This window comes from Hippopotamus amphibius, chromosome 1 (genome assembly GCF_030028045.1).
Source record: "Hippopotamus amphibius kiboko isolate mHipAmp2 chromosome 1, mHipAmp2.hap2, whole genome shotgun sequence".
Taxonomy (NCBI): Eukaryota; Metazoa; Chordata; class Mammalia; order Artiodactyla; family Hippopotamidae; genus Hippopotamus; species Hippopotamus amphibius.
In genome coordinates, this window is record NC_080186.1 from 111,118,195 (window position 1) to 111,138,722 (window position 20,528).

A 20,528-nucleotide genomic window follows, 5' to 3' on the forward strand; every position below is an offset into this window, starting at 1 on the left:
AGCCGCCTTAGAGGTCAGGGATGGGGCTTGGCTTATGTAAATCTTGCAGTGCAGGGGTGCCATTCCCGGCCAGCCACTCCCCGGGCTGTGGAAGTTTTCCGGAGATATAGCTCGGATTTTCTTAGGAGAGTTGTTTGGAGGGGTGTGGAAGAGGAGGGGGTGCGGGGGGTGGTGGAGGGGCTGGGGTGGGGGTTGTGGCAAAGTGAGCGTGTGTGTACAGCGGAAGAGCCTAAGGCTGTGCGGGGACGGGGAGCGAAACGTTCATACTTACCTGGCAGGGGAGATACCATGATCACGAAGGTTTCCCCAGGGCTGAGGCTCAACCCATTGCACTGGGGGTGTGCTGACCTCTGCGATTTCCCCAAATGCGGGAAACTCGACTGCGAAATTTGTGGTAGTGGGGGACTGAAATTTGTGGTAGTGGGGGACTGTGTTCACGCTCTCCCATGACAATGAGTCCTTAAGTGGCAGATCTATCCAATACACCTGGAGGAGAGAACGTAATAAGCGACTTGCGCAAGAACTGTAACCGTCCTGCTTCACCCAGATTTTCTGTGCGTGTTGGTGGTTTTTTTTTTTTTTTTTTTTTTTGCCTTTTTTTTTCGTTGTCAACCCCGGCGCATTGGGCAAGAGTGGCAGGTAACCCCGAAACTCTCCGAAGAAAACCGCGAGGTCTCCATCATGGCCTACGCCTAACCAGGTTCTTTCTTGCCGGGCACAAATCACAGGCTTTTGCTGCCACTGCAGATATGAGTTTCTCTGTGCATTCAAGCTTCAAGGGGGTTTTCCTACTTGAGGATTTCATTCTGACTGTGGAGCTCTGCAAAAATCTTGCACAATCTTCACCGGTGTTTCCAACTTGGACTTCAAAGTAGGGGTGGCCCACCATGCACACTCATAACGACCTCGGTTTATCCTCCTGCTAACAACAGAAAACATCAACCCCAACAGATAGACTGCAAGGAAGAAAACAAAACAAAACAGACAGACAAAACCTCTCAATTCATGAGGGCGTGGGGTGGAGTACTCAGGAATGTCTTGCCTCAGGAGGGCAACTAGTTAGCCCTACGCTGAGTGCTGCTCAGAACCACTTAGCGAATCATCAAAGCACGACCTGAAAGGATCAAACTGTTTGCAAGTAACTTGAATGCATCCCTGAAGAAAGCCCAACGTTTACAGGAACACACAACTCTCCATCATCCAACAAGGCAACATTCACACTATCTGGCATTCCATCAGAGATTCGGAGGTATCCAAACAGGCAGGGCAAATGACCCATAATGCAGAGACACATCGATCATGTGCAAACAACCCAGAGCTGTCACCAGAGAAGGACATTAAAACATTTATTCCAACTGTATTCCGTAACTTCAAACAGTTCAGTAGACACATGGGAAACATAAAAAAGACCCAAGTGAACTTTAAGAGATACAAAAAGAAAAAAGAAAAAAAAAAGATGAAAACTACAACGTACTGCAAGGGATTAACAGCGAGCAATTAGAAAATGCAGAAAACAAAAGTTTTTTAGATCATTTTTTTATCAAGAGAGACTATTCCGTAGCCCAGATATTCATAGTTCACAGTTTCACAGTTCAGGAACACAGGTAAGTGCCAAACTTCCATGGAACTCAACCCAAAGAAATTATATGGCACTTAGAATGCTCCTTCAGGAACAGTCTGCCTTTATATTCCAAAATCACTTTGCACTCTGAAAGATACCAGCCTTCCTCATCTCCTCAAAATCTTTCATGGAATCATAATTTCTGTAGAAATCTGCATATGCCTTCTTTCTTGGTTCAGCCACAGCAAACTTACACAAAGTTGCAACTCCCAGGGAGACAATGAATGCTCCAACCATATGAAATCGCAGACGCTTGGCCAGAAGGCCACGCATCTGAGGTTTCATCAAAGAACTGGAAGCCATGGTAGTTTTTCTCCTTGACAGCTCAACGATGACGTCCTTCCAGACAGATGGAGAAATGGACCACAAGAAACAAAATTTTTTTTTTTGAAGGTGGCAAAACAACAGTAATTGTTGACTTAAGTACAGAGGAAGGAGCAAACCCTTCTAATGAGTTCATTAGGTGCACAGGCAGCTTCCTAAAAGGTTCCTGGCAGCACCCACTTATCCAGCACGGAGCACAGCTCTGAGATGCCACCAAGGAAGGGGCTCGCCCACCAGGGAGTTCTTGTATTAAATACCCAGGTCGAAATAATGTGGGCCCCGTTTGCAAGGAGTTGAACTTTGTCTTGGGTTGGCAGTAATGTAGGAGGTCCATCCAGCTCCTCAGAGGGGAATGCAAAGATTTTCTGTGATTCTCTTTTCCTAGTCATCCAGTCAAGGCCTGGTCTGTGGCTCGGTGTGGTGGGGTGCCAGCCCAGTGAGTGCTGGCAGTGGTGACGTCATGAAGCGTTACCCACGAACGGGTGTGGGTCCTCTGAAGTCCAGGATTTGAGGAATGGCCTGAGGACAGATTATGCTATTTTTAGTCGTCATGTTGAGCCCACTGTAAAACAGCCACTGTGAGGAGAATCATGTCCGAGAAGGATTGCAGGCATCTCCATCTCTTTTTCTCCCCCAGTTCTGGATGGAGCTGGAAGGAGTTAAGGTACTCTTTAGACCAAGGCATGGCAGTTTTCTAGGCATGTTTAGAGATGTAGGTGCTCTTCCTGGAGGGCTAGATTATCCACCACTTTCAGTGCGTCACCACTTAGAGATCTTTGGGTCTGCCTGTTGCCTCCTGCACCAGTGCAGCTTTGTGAGGCCCTCACTGTTGTCTAATCCAGCCTGTGTCCCCTCCTCATCACACCCCAGCAGGTACCCTGGCCCCAGCGAGGGCTTCTTCTCATTGCCTCCCAAATTGGCCATGACGTAATTTTTTTTTTTTTTAAGTGTAGTTGATTTACAGTGTTGTGTTAGTTTCAGGTGTACCACGCAGGGACTCAGTTATATTGGGCTGGCCAAAGAGTTGGTTCGGGTTTTTCTGTAACGAACTTCAGAAGACACAGATTTGAATAGGAATTGCATTGACTCTGCAGATCACTTTGAGTGGAAAGCCACAGTCCCAAATGAAAGGGTGCAGGCGCCCTGAGACCGGGCGGTGAATACTCCGCTTTGGGGGTGCCGCGCAGGTGGTGCACAGAGCCTGATTGCCGACGTCAGAGCTTGAGTAAGAGATTCCCCCCACCCGTGTGCCTGTGCCTTCATCCTCTGGCAGCTGCCCTGGAATGCACAGGGTGGATGAGTTAGCGAGGGCAGCCCTCCAGGTGGTGCCAAGAGACCGGGGCACCAGGGTTAAAAACCGGGAGGAAGGAGAGCGTGCTGGGGATCGGCTGGGTGGAGGTTCCCGGAGAGTTCCGGGAGAGGGGCGCGGGGGGAAGGCACTGCAAGGGCAGACGCATGAAAGCGGCGGCTGAGACCTCGCTAATCAGATGCCAAGCCAAGTCCGTCCCTGGGTGGGCTCGAACCACCAACCTTTCGGTTAACAGCCGAACGCGCTAACCGATTGTGCCACAGAGACAAGCGCTTGCGAGGTTTTATTGTAACATCCTGGAATCAGAATGCAGTCTCCGTCCCTTCCAATCCAGCGGCAAAGAGAGTCACATGCCTCTATCTTGTCCCACCTCACTGGTGCCAGAGGCATTGAGTCTCGTCCCTCAGGAACGTCCGGCCGTGGACACCGAGCCCGAGTCAGCTGCGGGCTCTGACGAAACAACGCCGGGCCCACGACCATCCTTGCCTGCTCCTGGCCGCCTCAAAAGCGGCCCCTCTAGGCGGGACGACTGCAGGCTCTCTCGGGCCCAAGTCTCCCGTTTCCCACTCATGATCGGCCTCACTCTTCGCGCTCACCGCAAGTCCCCCCTCACCCCACCCCACCCGCAGGCCCGGGTGGTCGCGTGGGGGAAAGGACAGCAACTGGCTGTGTCCCCACTGTGCTGCCTCCTCTCGGCGCTTCCAGAGAAGGGCTCCATGAGGCACGACCTGGAGTTTGCGCCCCAGGCAGCCCCTCACCCGGAGCAGGGCCTGGCATCCAGCAGGTGCCCAATAAATGTCTGGCTGAGGATGCAGTCCGCCGCAGGGGCCGGAGGTGGTGGGTCCACCGAGAATTCTTATGCCACCTCTAAGTTTTTCATCCTAGAGGAACCTAGAGTTTTCCAATCGGCTGCTCTTCAAAACCTTTCTTCTGGCAGTGGATTTAGAACCAGGTAAAAGTTGTAGAAAGTCCAAGAGGGCACCACCTGGATCGGCTCTGAGCTCCCCAGCCAAGACAGTGAGGCGGCCTCAGCCTGCGGGTGCAGGGGGCAAGTCTGAGAGGGATGAAGGAGGAAAGCTGCCAAGGAGAAAGACAGTTTATTGTGTGTCTATTGTACTTCAATAAATGCTCTAAAAAAATTAAAAATATTAAAATAAATATATAAATAAATAAATAAATAAATAAATAAAAAGAATTGGTCAAAAGACCTGATGAAATATGAAGTTTTTGCAGAGTCTCGACAGTGTGGGCAGAAATGTGCAGATGTGCATTGTCATGCAAGATTACCATGCCCTTGGATAGCAGTCCTCTGCATTTAATCTGAAGTTTAGGCTTCAGCTCTTCAATAAACATCTCACTGTAACGAGCACTGTTGATTGTTGAACATTTTTGCTGGCAATGTTCCAATATTGGCCCTTGGGAATCGCAGGAAATTGTAAGCATCAATTTTCCTGATGATGGTTGAGTTTTGAACTTTTTCTTGGTCAGTGGTTGAGGATGTTTCCATTCCATCCTCTTCCATTTACTCTGAAGCTCGTAGTGATGAATCCACAGCTCATCACCAGTAATGATTCTCTTTAAGAAACTTTCACCTTCCTTAGAGTATGGCTCCAAATTTTCTTTGCAGATATCCAAGCACTTCTGTTTATGCTGTTCCATGAGTTGTTTTGGGTGCCCATCTCACAGACACTTTTTGAAACCTAAGTCTATCATGGATTACTTCGTTTTGAGGTGTTAAAGTGGCCTCCCTATAGTTCTGATCTTGCTCCATTGAACTTTCACCTGTTTGGTCCCCTGAAAACATCCCTATGAGGACGAAGATTCACTTCTGATGAAGAAGTGAAGACAGTGGTGCATTCATGGCTCGCAGCTCAGCCTAAAACATTTTTTAATGAGGGAATATGAAAGTTTTTTAACACACGGACAAAGTGTATTGAAAAGCAAGGAGATTATGTTGGAAAATGATGTATTTGTCTTTTCTAAAAGTTAAACTAAATTCTACAGCCAGAACGCGGATAATTTTTGACTCACCTTCTTGATGAGTCTACAAAGCTACAGTAGTCAAGACAGTATGGTACTGGCACAAAAACAGAAATATAGATCAATGGACCAGGATAGAAAGCCCAGAGGTAAACACACGCACATACGGGCACCTTATCTTTGACAAAGGAGGCAAGAATATGCAATGGAGAAAAGAGAGCCTCTTCAATAAGTGGTGCTGGGAAAACTGGACAGCTACATGTAAAAGAATGAAATGAGAACACCAAACACAGAAATAAATTTGAAATAGACTAAAGACCTAAATATGAGGCCAGACACTATAAAACTCTTAGAGGAAAACATAGGCAGAACACTCTATGACATAAGTGACAGGAAGATCCTTTTTGACCCACCTCCTAAGAGGAATGGAAATAAAAACAAAAATAAACAAATGGGACTTAATGAAACTTGAAAGTTAAGAAGATGAAAAGACAACCCTCAGAATGGGAGAAAAAATTTGCAAATGAAGCAACTAACAAAGGATTAACCTCCAAAATATACAAGCAGCTCATGCAGCTCAATATCAGAAAAACAAACAACCCAATCCAAAAATGGGCAGAAGACCTAAACAGACATTTCTCCAAAGAAGACCTACAGATAGCCAAGAGGCACATGAAAAGATGCCCATCACTTATCATTAGAGAAATGCAAATCAAACCTGCTGTATCACCTCACACTGGTCAGAATAGCCATCATCAAAAACCCTAGGAACAACACATGCTGGAGAGGGTGTGGAGAAAAGGGAAAGTAAACTGTTGGTGGGAATGTAAATAGATACAGCTACTGTGGAAAGCAGTATGGAGATTCCTTAAAAAACTAAAAATAGAACTACCATATGACCCAGCAATCCCATTACTGGGCATATACCCTGAGAAAACCATAATTCAAAAAGATACATGTACCACAGTGTTCACTGCAGTACTGTTTACAATAGCCAGTACGTGGAAACATTAGCACTGTTTACAATAGCCAGGACATGTGTCATGTCTATCGACACATGAATGGGTAAAGAAGATGTGGCACATATATACAATGGAATATTACTCAGCCATAAAACGGAATGAAATTGAGTTATTTGTAGTGAGGTGGATGGACCTAGAGACTGTCATACAGAGTGAAGTAAGTCACAAAGAGAGAAACAAATACCGTATGCTAATGTATATATATGGAATCTAGAAAAATAATACTGGCGAATAGCATGGCAGAGTGGGAATAAAGATGCAGGTGTAGAGACCGGACTAGAGAACACAGAAGGAAAAGGGAAAAATGAGGTGTAGTGAGAGAGTAGCATTGACATATATACACTACCAAAGGTAAAATAGATAGCTGGTGGGAAGCTACTGCATACACAGGGAGATAAGCTCGGTCCTCTGTGACAATCGAGAGGGATGGGATAGGGAGGGTGGGAGGGAGGCTGAAGAGGGAGGAGATATGGGAATATATGTATACATATAGCTGAGTCACTTAGTTGTATAGCAGAAATTAGCACAACATTGTAAAGCAATTATACTCCAATAAAGGTGTATAAACAATAACCAATAAAAAGAAAAGATGCATGTATAAACAGAGCTGATATATTCATACAAATGGAATACTACTTAGCAATAAAAAGAACGAACTGTTGATGCATATAGTAAGATGGATATACTTTAATCATTATGGTGCATGAAGGAAAGCGGACAGAAAAGAGTACGTATATGGATCCACTTATATAAAGTTGTTAAAAAGGCAGATTCATCTATTCTGGCAGTGGTTGCCTGTGGCTGAGAGTTGAGGGAGTGCTGGACTGCAAAGGGGCACAGGAAAGTTGTGACAGAAGGGAAATACCCTGGATCTTGATTGTAGCTGTGGTTTTAATAGTATATACATCTATCAAAATGCATTGAATTGTATACTTTATTTTTTTCAGCATCTACCCAGAAGTGAAGCATGTCACTTCCACGCATATTGCTTTGGCCAAAGTAAGTCATAGAGCTATTCCTAAGTTTTTTTTTTGGCAAAAATTTATTTATTTATTTATTTTTTTACTTATTTATTTATTTACTTATTGGTTGTGTTGGGTCTTCGTTGCTGCACACAGGCTTTCTGTAGTTTTGGTGTGTGGGGGATACTCTTCATTGTGGTGTGCAGGCTCCTCATTGTGGTGGCTTCTCTTGCTGTGGAGCACAGCTCTAGGTGCGCAGGCTTCAGTAATTGTGGGACACAGGCTCAACAGTTGTGTTGTACAGGCTTAGTTGTTCCACAGTATGTGGGATGTTATTGGGACAGGGATCGAACCCGTGTCCCCTGCAATGGCAAGCAGATTTGTCACCACTGCGCCACCTACGAAGTCCCTTATTGTATACTTTAAAGTGGTGCAGTCTCTTCTACCTGTATCATATCTCAAGACGATCCATATAAAAATCTACTGCAATTCTTTCTTCATACTAGCAGTGTTTAGAAAATAAAATTCAGTGAAACATAATAGAGATTCACATCCATAATCATTAAATGCTTAAGAACACATATACTGAAGACTTCTGAAAACCATTGCTGAGAGAAATTAAAGACCTAAATAAATAGAAACATATATCATATACATAAATTAGATGAGTCAATATTTTTAAAATGTCAAATCAATGTTATTCCGAATAATATTGCAGCAGGCATTTTGTGGGGGAATTTGCAGGCTAATTATGAAATGTATATGAAGTCAAAGTATGTAGATTGGCCAAGACACACTGAAGAAAAATTAAGTTGGAAGACTTACTCTACTGGATTTCAAAATTCAGGTGAAAACTATAGTAATTAAGACACTATACTATTGGTGTATGTAAACACAACACAATTATATCAATGTGAAAGAGTAGAGAGTAAAAAATTTACCCACATCCGTATGCAATTATTTGATTTTTTAAATAAAGTCACCAATATGCATAGCAGAGTAATGAAAAGCTTTTCTGCAAAATATGATAAAACAAATGACTATTCATTTAGAAATAATTTAATATTAAAAATCACTTCTTTATAAAAACAGATGATTGAACTTGGTGTACCCCCCCCCCAAAAAAAAAAAAAAGAATTCCAGCCAACACATGGGACAGGATAACAGAAAAAAAAAAAAATCACTTCTCTCCATATACTAAAGTTAATTGGAGATGTTCTTTTTAAAATTGCAATGCTTTTTAAAGAATGATGGAATGTTTTCTTGACTAAGGCATAGACAAAAATTTCTTATACAAAATGCCAAGGCACTCACCACAGATTAAAAAATTGAATAAACTGGATTTCATAAATTATTAAATCTTTAACTTACCATAATTTCCATTTAAAAAGTGAAAAGGCAACCCATAGACCCGCAGTTATTCCTTGCAATACATATATCTGACAAGAGACTTCTGTAAAATATATAAAGAACTTTTATATATCACAAAGAAAATTACAAACAATGTAGTGTATTTTTGAGCAGGAGATTTGAAGCAGCATTTCTCAGTAGAAGATAGCCAAATAACCAATCAGCTTTTGGAAACCGAAATGGGAAGCCACTATAGACATCACAATGGCTAAAATTTAAAAGACTGAATATATAAAGTATGTGGGAACATACAGAAACTGGAACAGCTCTATATTGGGGGGAGAAATGTAAAATGACGCAACTATTTTGCAACCTCTGTGTCAGTTTCCATTCATTGACCAAGCAATTCTCTTCTTAGGTGTATGTACCTAGGAGAAACACGTGGATATGTGGACAAAATAATTTGTGCACCATTATTCATACTTACTTTGTGCAGAGTAGCCAAAAACAAATCTGTTTATTACCTGAAAAATGGATAGTCCAATTGTGCTATAATCATAAAACAGAATATTTCTTAGCATAAAAATAAAGCCAAATTATCGACGTGGCCAATTAAGATTGAACCTCAAAACCAGATATCGTGTGAAAGAACCCAGGAAAAAGAGAACATACTGCATCATGCCATTCATATGAAGTGCAAGAGTAAACAAAATTATCTCTGATGAGGAGATCAAAACATGTTTGTCTTTGGCAGAAGGGGATGGACTGGCAAGTAACGCAACAGAACTTTGGGGAATGGTGGGGAATGTTCTATACCTTGATCTGGATGGTGATGATACAATGCATCCGTATGTTAAATTCACTGATCTGTACTTCTAGGTTTTTTGCATTTTGTTCTAGGCAAATTACACCTCAATGTAGAACTGAAGGCATTGAAAAGAGGGATGACAAAGGGTAAAACAAGTGATAAACGACAGAAAATAGATGAGATATTCAACATATAAATAACAGGCTCCCTTGAGAAGAAACCCAAAGCAATTGAACGAAACAAACACTCAAAAGTATACTTAATGAGAAAAGTAATAAAATTTAAAAGTCCAAATGATATTAAAATGACACACTGCCCCCTTGGGAAAAATCACCCTAGAACAACAAATGCAGATGTAGTCTTGTAAAAGTACTGCCATTGAGTTTAATATAAAGGTACAGGGTTGCCTTTGAAGGACAAATTGAAATGGTTTCTAATGATCAAAGCTCTCCTTGCCAAATTTTGATGTCAGGAAGTTTTATAACCATTCTGAGCTTTTGTGTCATGAGGAAAAGAACAACACCTGACTTATAAGATTGTTCAGAGGATTAAATATGATCACTTGAACTATAACAAGTGCTAAGAACATACTTGACTTTGTTCTCCTTTATTCACCACAAACCAAAACACATTAAAACAGCACACATTTATAAAAAAAAAAAATTTAAATCTTTTGTGCTTCAGTGGATACTAACAAGGAAGTGCAAAGACAATCCACACAACCAGAGAAAATTGTTGCAAAACCTATATCTGACAAAGTGTCTAGTATCCACAAGATGTAAAGAACTCTTACAATTCAAGAGGAAAAGGAGAAAAAACCTAATATATTAATGCAAAAGGGATTTGAACAATCATTCTCCTTAGAAGACTTAAAAATGGCCAGTAAGCATGGGAAAAGGATGCTCAACACCATTAGTCATTAAGCAAATGGAAATGAAACCCACAATAAGGTACCACTTCACCCCCGCTAGTATGACTGTGATAAAAACATACACAGGAAGATGTGAAAGGTGTGCAGAAATTGGAATCCTCTTACACTGCTAGCGGGAATATAAAATGTTGCAATTGTCTTGGAAACAGTTATCAGTTTCTCAAATTCAATATAGAGTTGACACTGACATACTGGGAGCAGTTCCACTCCCAGGTTTGTACCCAAGAGAATTGAAAACATATGGTCACAAACTTGCACCTGAATACTCAAAGCAGCATTATTCATAGACGTCAAAAGTAGAAACAACACCAAATGTCCACCAACTGAGGAATGAATAAACACAATGTAGTAGAGTCATAAAGTGAAATATTATTTAGGTGTAAAAAAAATAAAATAATGAGACATGCAAAAACATGGATGAGCCATGAAAATGTTATGGTAATGAAGAAGCCAAATACAAAAGGCCATATGTCTGATGATTGCATTTTGAAGATATGCCCAGAAAAGGCAAATCCATACAGAGAGAAAGGAGATTAGTGGTTTCCAAGGGCTGGAAGAAGGAGGGAATAGGGAGTGACTGCTAATAGGACCAAGGATTATTTGGGACGTAATGCAGTTGTTCTGGAATTAGATAGTGGTGGTGGTTTCAAACCTTGTAAACAGACTGAAAATCACTGACTTGTACACAACATGAATGTTATGGTGCATGAATTATGCCGCCATCATCATCATCATCAACAAGGCATCTTTGCAGGATCCATGCCCTGTAGTTTCATTAACCAGTGTCTCAAATTAATAGCCAGTGACCAGAATGTGATGTTGTTAGCCTGTTGAGAAGAAAGATATCAGAAAAAAAACAAAAAGTAAATTTAGACAGTTTTTGGTAGAAATGCAGTATAGGTGAAGGAAGCACCTACTTGGAAAGATCTGACAAAAGATTGAACTGGACAATGTGGGATGGGATTTTGGGGTGGAGGGGCACGCTACCTGGGGTCTGGCTCCAGCACGTACAGCAAGGGGGCCTTGGCCAGTGACAGACCCTCTCTCTGCCTCCGTTTCTCCATCTGCAAAGCAGCAGAGAGTAATGATCTCTGCACAAGTCAATTGTGAAGACTAGAATTACTCATATATATGATATAATCATGCCCACAAATCATGAGGAAGGTCACTGAAATCAGTGGGTAAATCTAACTGCACATCTGAGTAACTTTATCAAATAGATTCCAGGTCCCACCTCAGCCCAATGAATCAGGATTGCTACAGATGAGGACTGTGAACTTGTATGGGTACTAACTCTCCCAGGTGATTCTTACAGGGATCAACTTGAGGGCAGAACACACCGAGCTGCATAAAATTTACCCAAAACACAGAAGTAGGACAGAGCAGAAGAACAAAGATATTTCCAATCCAGTGACTAAAGCAGACGAGAGCTATTGGAGGACTCTAGAATTGAAAGGACCTGGCCTATCTGACCCCATTTTACCCTTGTCCAGTTTACAGCGGAGACATAAGCCCTTGGGGACACATGGCTGAGGCACCTGACCACCCACCTTGAGAAAAGTGAGAGCCCTAATTTCAAATTCAGGCTGGTTTCCAATGAAAGTTCAATTTACCTTTTCTTTTTCCTTATTGATGGGACCAGTCTTCTTCAAGCTGCCACTTTACACAAATAAATCGCATTGCTATAAATGCAACCTTTTACAAAGATGTTTGTTAGAAAACCTTATAAATATTCTAGCCACCTAACAAGAAACCAGAACGTTAGCAGGTGCATTCAGTTTCAGCACAGGTCAGCCCAATAGACTACAGTCCCTGAGATTTGAGACTCCCAAGTTAAAGGGAGATGATCCCTTTCTGTCATGGGACATCATGTCAACTTCAAGGAGGTGGGAAAGCAGCCATTCTAAAAGATGGGCTGCTTTTGCCTCCAGACTTTGGTGTCCTGACACCTGTAACCACTTCAGGGAGCCTTTGCAAGGGCCCAGCCATCACTTCTGCATTGGACTGTGTATAGAAATGGTTTCGTAAGACAAAAGTAGGGGTCTGGGAACAAAGCCAGGTTACAGAGGAAAAGAGGAGAACTAAGTGGCACAAATGAAGGATAAAGACGAAAGTAAGTTTCCTTTACTTACAAAACACAAAGCAATAGCTTACTTGCTTTGGTAAATAAAAAGCATTTTCTTCAATTCTTAATTTGGCCAGATAGATTATTTAATGTCCTCTTCTGTAAGTTTCTTATTATTTACTTAGCACAATCATATTACCTTAGATGATTATAAGGAAAATAAAATATCATAATCACAGGATTATACAAATTGCCTGACCCCAATATCAGTCAATGAACTAGAACTGTTGTGATGACTTTTATTAGCCCTGTAAAAGCTAATCCGTGTTTGACTTCAAGTACATCAGGTACCTTTTGTGAGCCTTCCATTTCATGATTATTTGAATGAAGGAATGTGATACATTTTTCTTTCCCCCACAGAATGTCAGGCCCACAGACACCAGAAAATAGATTTCCTTAATGCATTTGCTTAATCTCACAAACCAGTCTCATTAAGAAGGGTAGGGGACTTCCCTGGTGGTGCAGTGGTTAAAAATCCGCCTACCAGTGCAGTGGACATGGGTTTGATCTCCATAAGATCTCACATGCCTCAGAGCAACTAAGCCCATTTGCCACAACTACTGAGCCCAGATGCCACAACTACTGAAGCCCATGTGCCTAGAGCCCATGCTCCGCAACAAGAGAAGCCACCACAATGAGAAGTCTGTGCACTTCAACCAAAAGTAGCCCCCACTCACCTCAACTAGAGAAAGCCCGTGCACAGCAAATGAAGACCCAACACAGCCAAAAAGATATAAATAAATATGTTTTGTAAAAAGGTGAGAATTAAAAACAAAAAAAGGAAGGATAGTTGGAGTATGGCTTGGGGTGCGGGGACGAGGAACTTTCATAACTGGTTGATCCAGTCCTCCATCCTTTACCTTGACACATATGACCCACGCTCACATCCATTTCACCCTCAATCCAGGTTAGACCAGCAGCTAAACTGAAGAGACGGATGTTGCAAAGGGGTCTCCCAAGTCACAGGCTCACAAGACCCGGCTAGGAGCAGATGCTGAAGAAGTGTGGAGTTGGTTCAGAACATAACTCCCTTCGGGCCTGCCTGTCCCTCTCTCCTCAACCTCAGCTTTTATGTCACTGAACACATCCATATGTTCCCTGTGGATCATCAGCCATCCCTGACCCAAGATCTTGAACTTAACCATATGCTCTTTTGGGAGTACAACCACAGGTCAATGGCAGGAGGACAACTCAAAGAGATCTATCAAGCAGTGTCCCATAAACTCCGCCCTGGATCCCTGGTCTGTTCATGATGTGGGTGAATTTAATCAACACAGATCAATAGCCTCAGGCTCCCAAGTCTTTCCTAAACAGATGGTCATGCCAGGTAGCCAAGGATATACATGTAAACTCTTTTAATCACTTTGACAGCTTGGAAAGAGCTCTTCTGGGACTACAAGGAAATCCATAAGCGAAAGTATGAACTGTCCTGTTTAGTGACATTTAAAAAAACCCACAAGTAGAGCAACCCACATACAGAGGAGGAGCTTAGAAGGTAGGGATGTCAAACTTAAGTTTATTCTAAAGCCATCATGCTGCCCAGGGAAGATAAGAATCTGATACAACACTGTGATGCAGCAAAAGAATATTACATTGGGACAGAAAACAGTTTAAAAAATTAAGTATGCATTCACATAGCATTATACTCTGCTTTTTGTCCTACAGATTTCAGGATATAGACAAACCTGGAGAAGACCCAGTGAAGAACTTCATGACAGTCTCAAAGTTTGACATCTCTCACTTGTGGAAAAACCTTAAGATCCATGTAAAGAGAAGGTGGGATGGCTTCATGACAGTCCTATGGAAATTAAGACTTGTTGGCAAACTATTTCTCTCATGAATTTTTTTTATGCACAGAAGAATGAACAGGGAGAACTCAGCTTAGATATGTTTTGGAAGGAGACGGGTAAGTGGTATCAGGACATGTGTGGACAACTGAAGAGTGGCTGCTGAGGGGTTGGGTGCTATCCGGGGTGACCTTCACAGGACCGCAGGCAGCCTTGTGTACCAGCATGGCCAAGGCAACTGGAAGGCAGGGGCCCCCAAGGTTCCGTGACCCGCCCCCACCTACCAGTTCTGTTATTGCAACTCCAGATGGTTACCTGGCACACTGGGTCCCCTTCCGTCACTCCTGTCTGAGTCTGAGCTACTGGCAGTACCTCTGGCTCTGAGCTCTGGCATCTTGAACCTTATTTTTGCAGTTGTGAACCCTCCGTTGTTCCCAACAGTAAGTTAAGAACGCCAGTTTTTGTCGTCCCTCAGTCCTGAGTAAACCTATGTGATTTCACCTGATTTTAATCCAACATATGTTTGGCTTTCTTTTCCCCAGCCCCTGGCTCTACCCCTTCTACCACACATCACCATGGCAGTATCTCTTGGCCCTTTATCTGATCCGAGGGCAGAACTTACACTGACGGAAATCAACCGGGAGCTTCAGTTGCAGCTGGCAAAGAACAAGCAGGACTTCCGAGACCTCACGGAGAAATTCCTTGTATCCCAAGCAACTGCCTACTCCCTGGCCAACCAGCTGCAGAAATACAGTAAGTCCTAGGGGTCACGGTCACCAAAGTGATGAATGATCACCGTCTTCCCTCCAAGAAACTAAACTCTCTAGACTTTATCTCCTATTTCCTTTGTCATTTTGAATTTCATTCTGACCACAATCCAGGAAAGGTAGAAGTGGCTGTTTTACCCTCAGTTGCCTGAGGATGGGAAAACTGAGGTACAAAGAGTGTAGTCCCTTTTCCAAGTTTGCGGTGCATTGTAGGGTGAGAATCAAGTTACAATTCTAGACATTGATTCCTGATGCAGTCACAGAACCGCCTGTTTCTCTCAGCAACAAGCTAAAGTGTGTCAGCTGGAATCTTTTCTGTGCTGTATCTTATCCTGCATCACTGTTGGCTGAACGTCTGGCACTAATGAACTGCATCAGTCCCAGCTCCCCTGAGGGCCCACTGGCAAAGCCCTGTGCTTGTTACACTGGGGTCACGTGGTGGTTACACACTGGGGAAAGCAGAGGATAGTACCTGCTTTAAAGGAGCTTAAGGGTGAGGTTGCTCCTCACTGAAACTGTGGGCTACTTGTTTCAGTTGTAATGAATAATGAAGAAATTCTGTCAAAGCTCTGCAAATAGTGCCTGTCACAGTGTAAGCACAGTACATTCACACTATACTATTTCTAATCACAAAAGCTTTCGTAGTGTTTGGGCACATTTTTTTCTAGGTCCTTATACTTTCACATATTCTATTTCACACAAGTGTATCCAGGTGAGTTTTTACTCAAAGGTGAAAACCTTTGAGACACTTGTTCGTTAGTAAATTCCAGCAGAAGGGAACCATCAGGCCTATAGTTGTATGGACCCCATCAGGGGTCTTCCCGACCACACAGCAATCGCCACCTCATGGCCCTGTTCCGCGTGTCACCCAAGAGGCTGCAGGTCTTGGTAAAGTGGCCCAGGATTCAGAGGCAGTCTCAGGGGATGTGAATTCTGACTTTGCCAAATGCCAGTTCATCTTGTCTAGTTACTTTCTGGGCCTTGGAGCTTCTCTTTCCTCAGTTCTCAAACAAGAAGTAACCGAAGGCCACGCAGTTGGGAGGCTGAGGGATCAGATGTGGAGATCGCTGCATAGAGCCTGGTATTGGAGTTACATCTGCCCCTGGGGTGGACCCTGCCTCCTCCCTTGAAGGCCATGACCACAGCAGCAGGTCCAGCTTTGCCCTGAGGCAGCGTCTCTCTTTCCTCAGAGTGTGAAGCCTGTAAGGACATCATTGAATCCGTGCTGGGGGAGAAGCTGTCGTTTGAGGCGCTGAGGCTGGCAGAGAAGCTGGCAGAGAAGCCAACGCTCGATGAGAGGCTGAGGTAAGGAGGTCAGAGATGTGCGTGGCAGGCACATGGGCACAATATTTATCAACCAGGTGGAGGACACCAGCTGGTGAATTATGGACTCTGATTTTATTCAGGGCTTCAGTTACTCTGCTTTGACAAACACTATTAATTTGAAATCACATATCATGCATGAAATTCACCAAATTCAAGTGAACAAGTCAACTCAGTGGCATTTGGTACCTTCACAGTATTGTTGTTCAATCAGTACCTCATTGACCTTTAAATCACAATGTCCTCCTGACTGACTACAGCTTGTCATCCTTTTTTGACCCTGTTATTCTCTTGTTCTTTCCAACTCACACCTGCTGTACCTGTCCACGCTATATGTGGCTGTGTGTCATCCACTGTACCATGCCCTCTGTCTATTTTTATATGGAAATGGGCATGGCTGAGTGAGGAAATGAAGAGACATCTTCATGTAGGTTTAGAAAGACCCTAGGTTTTGTTTACAGAACAAGATGAATGGGCAATCTTATAGGAGCACGCCCTGTCTCAGGGGAGTCCTTTGTTGTCCCTCTTTCTCTTTGGCACAGGCTGGCCACCAGATATGGGCCACAATGCTGCTTCGATGGCTCCTTGAGGATGTTCTCACAGGAATCCCTCACAGTCATCATGCAACTCTCTGCATTTTAAAATTATCTTCTGTCCCACCTTAGGACGTGTGATATCCTAATTCGAAGTCAGGCGCGAGAGCTGACCCAGTTACGGCAGACATTACGGGAAGGGAAAGATGACTCTGTTCTACTCAAGCAGCACCTCAAGGACCTCGTCACCCACAATGACCTTGACAACCACCAGGGGCCGGGCTTCCGAGAGCAGCTGACTGAGGGACATAGGCTGGCAGAGCGCCTTGCCCGCAAGCTCAGCCCAGGTAAGGGGCCCACAGAACCTGATAGCACTGAGCCACTCCCAAGAGACTGTGCACCTCGACTAGGATGTGGTTTTCTTTTTTCTCAGCTTTCCCGTTCCATGGCCCATTTGGGGCTCTGATAGGAGCAGGACTGGCTGAGTGGGAGGACGGGGAGAAATGCACAGGGTAGAGGGCATAGTATTGCAACTGATTCCTTCCTGATGGACCATGGCCTTTGGGGCATGAGGCAGCATCCGCCCAGTGTTAAAGCACAGAAAGGACGATGTGACAGGAGGCAGCTTGTGAGAGTGGAAAGAGCCCTGGACTAAGCATGCAAGTTTCCAGGTTTAGCCTGAGTGCTGCCTTCAGTAACAGTGAGCGAGTGATTGACTTTTCCTCTCTTAGCGTCTGTTTCCTCCTCTGTAAAATAGATCAAATAATCTGTTGATGATAGCTCTAGTGATAAAATGAGGAAATATGTATGAATGCACAGCAGAAAAAGAAGCCCTTCACAGTGTGGTGTCCGATAAGGTACTTGATATAGTCAGCCTTGGTGCTGGGAATGTTGTTTAGACTGGACCCCTTTCCATAGAGAGACTTTCCCTTGATAACACACAGAAGCCACCTTGAAGAGCCCAGGATGTTCCCAGGTGGAGGGATGCGGGATGTGGTTGCTCTCCTCAGAGGAAGGAAGGGATCTTGGGAGAGCTGAGAAGGTTTAGAGAGCCTGTGTCTTTGGCAGAATTTGTGGCAGGATGGATGATGCAGATGTAGAGGTTGAGATGGAAGGTGGACAAGTGTGCAGGGATATAAGGAAGAAAAGACGTTTTAAATGTCTGCCCAGTGGCAGGCAGAAGGTGCCACAATGGTGATCCTCTGGTCTAGAGTCAGACGTCCTGATGGGTCAGAAATCCATGCTGGGGGCGGGGTGTGTAAAGACAAGGCACTAGAACTTCCGCACAGTACCAGTTCACACACAGACAGTCATGACTCTACGACCATATGGGTTGCTGTGTTTGTCGTGGGTGAAGTGGCAAGAAGCTGACTGGATATTTCTGAATTTGCTTGTAGAAACTGATGAAGATGAGGAAGATGAACCAGCAGAAGAAACACTCACGCCCAGGTACCAATGAACCGTCAGGAGCAGGTAATGTGTAGGTAACATATGGACAGGGTCACAGAAAGAGTAAGTGAGGTCAAGAGAGTCACAGATGCCAGATGCAAGCATAAGCAAACCTGCAGGCTGTACTGAGTTACTTCACGCAACCCACCTGGAGATGGCCTGGTAACTTGGTTGTCTGTGATCTCTGTGCTACTTGTACGTGTGACCCAAGCTGAACGCACCATCCCTAGGATTTCCTGCACACACAGAGGATAGCTGTTCTCTCCTAAAGGAGCTCCAAGGGGAGAGGAATATCTATTCCTACACAGTTGTTTTAGGTCCTTGGGAGGAAGGTACCTAGCAAAGGAATTAGCAGAGAAGTAACTAGAGAAACTAAAGATCAGGAAAACTATCTAGACAAAACATTGGTTGCTATTTCACAAGAGTAAGAGAAAGAGGCCTTGGAGGCCTTTCTATTCCTAAAAAGAAGGCCTAACGTCTCTGAGAGTGTATACTGCCTTAATAGCAGTATTCACTTGACTACTTGATCTTACATTGAACATGGCGTAGGACCAGGGGGTAGCACCTGGTGTGGAAGCTGATTTGTGCTTCATGTTCCTGAAGGTACCATCCTGGGAGGGTTGAGTCTCATTCCTCATCAGAGGGTACGTGGCCAGTGCACGGAGCACCTGCTGGTCTCCGTCTCCCACCCCATGGCAGCCACACTCCACTTCACATAAGCAGGATAGTTCCTTCCCTCTCTAAGGGGACTGCCCTTTTGTTTTCTGTGACCACTCCCTAGGCCTCCCATCAAAACCAACCAGGACGGCAAGGGGTCGGATCCTTTTTGTTTACTTCTCTGTCATCCCTCTCCCACTTGACACAGCTTGGAGCTGCAGGAGGTTGCAAAGGAGGCAGTGCGTCAGGAATCCCAGGATGAGTGTGTTTTGACTCCTTCGCGTCTCCCAGGAAGTTCTAACTGCAGCCAGCCTTGCAGGGATGGCAAATTCACATGTGATGCCTGGGAGGTGGGCCCTGCTCTGGACGGAGCCTGTGGTTGCTCCCATGCTGCAGAGGATGGAATGCCAACCGATCTGCCAGGTAGCCTCCATGTTCTTTGTTCCCCTCAACCTGTGTTGACTGAGGAAGCTCGTCTCTGAAGACAGGCCCTATAGACACATCTTGATTTAAACCAGGGAAAAGGATCTATTAAGACACACAGACATCGGGTGGACCAGGGAGCCTTCACCCCTTTCTAGGCCCTGGTCATGCCTCTGTCACCCTGGCCCCAGTGTCAGGCATTTGGACCCAAATCAGTGTGACAACTCTCACCCACCTCGGGTGGACATCCACAGGAGGTGTCTGTCAGACTTGCCTTAGATCAGATATGCCTTGTCACCTGCAATGATCTAACTTTGTTTTTGTAAATGTCCCTGGCCTTTCTCTTCTGATCCAAACACAATGGCAGACTGGCTTATACCTTAGGAGAGGTGATTTCTCTTTTTGGTATCACTGCTCTCAGCCCCAGTCTCCATCTTCTCTATGTTGGCTTCTCTTAGCTAAGCAGTCATCTGAAAACCAGGACAGAAACAACTGTACCATTGTCTTGCCTGGATGTTTCCATGAAGCAAGGCTGGCCTCTGGCAGTCCCTCCAGCCTTGAATGGCCATGGTTTCTTTGTAGCACCAAAGATTCTTTTTAGTTTGAGGGTTTATAAAATTCATCCATCACTCTAGTGTTAAGGATAAATTTCTCTAAAGTATCAACAGCAACAAAATCTGATGGGCCTAACCAATATTGTAGAAACAATTCTAGAAAATAATTCAGCTCACTTTCTAGGATCACTGGGGAAAATTAACTATTTCCACAGACTCAGAACAAAGGATATTGGGAGAGCGCTCCTGAGAAGTTCCCTGATGGGTCTGGAAGTGGTCCCCCCTGATTCTAGGAGTTAAGTGTCCTGGAATATCGTATTATGTTCTTGCATTGAGAGTATGAATGTCCTTGTGGTAAGTGTGTTCACTGAGTTGGTACGTGTGAGGTGTAATTTGTTTCTTGTGACTCACTGTGTCTGAATTTCTTACTAGACAATCAGCATGATCATGTGCAAGTGGATGGACAAGAGCCAGTGTCCCCCAGGTAATTCTGAAGATCTGTGGGCTGTGAATGTCAAGAGTGACATCAGGAGACCTCAGATCCAGGGGGGAAAAATTACTAAATATAACTCTTTCATCCACTCAGTCAACAGCGAAATATCC

At 44.1% G+C, this 20,528-nt stretch overlaps 1 protein-coding gene, 1 non-coding gene and 1 pseudogene across 2 annotated transcripts; 1 reads left to right on the top strand and 2 right to left on the bottom strand.

Annotated features, from left to right (window-relative positions):
- The first annotated feature begins 263 nt into the window (after nucleotides 1–263).
- On the top strand, nucleotides 264–445 carry LOC130841937 (U1 spliceosomal RNA; annotated as a pseudogene).
- Nucleotides 446–1,683: 1,238 nt separating this feature from the next.
- LOC130832818 (cytochrome c oxidase subunit 6C-like) lies at nucleotides 1,684–1,924 on the bottom strand. Its single transcript, XM_057701682.1, has one exon. The coding sequence runs from the start codon at nucleotides 1,922–1,924 to the stop codon at nucleotides 1,697–1,699; it is 228 nt and encodes a 75-aa protein (XP_057557665.1). The 3' UTR covers nucleotides 1,684–1,696.
- A 1,523-nt stretch (nucleotides 1,925–3,447) lies between these two features.
- TRNAN-GUU (transfer RNA asparagine (anticodon GUU)) lies at nucleotides 3,448–3,521 on the bottom strand. Its single transcript has one exon. It is a non-coding gene; the product is annotated as a tRNA-Asn (tRNA).
- Between the last annotated feature and the right edge of the window lie 17,007 nt (nucleotides 3,522–20,528).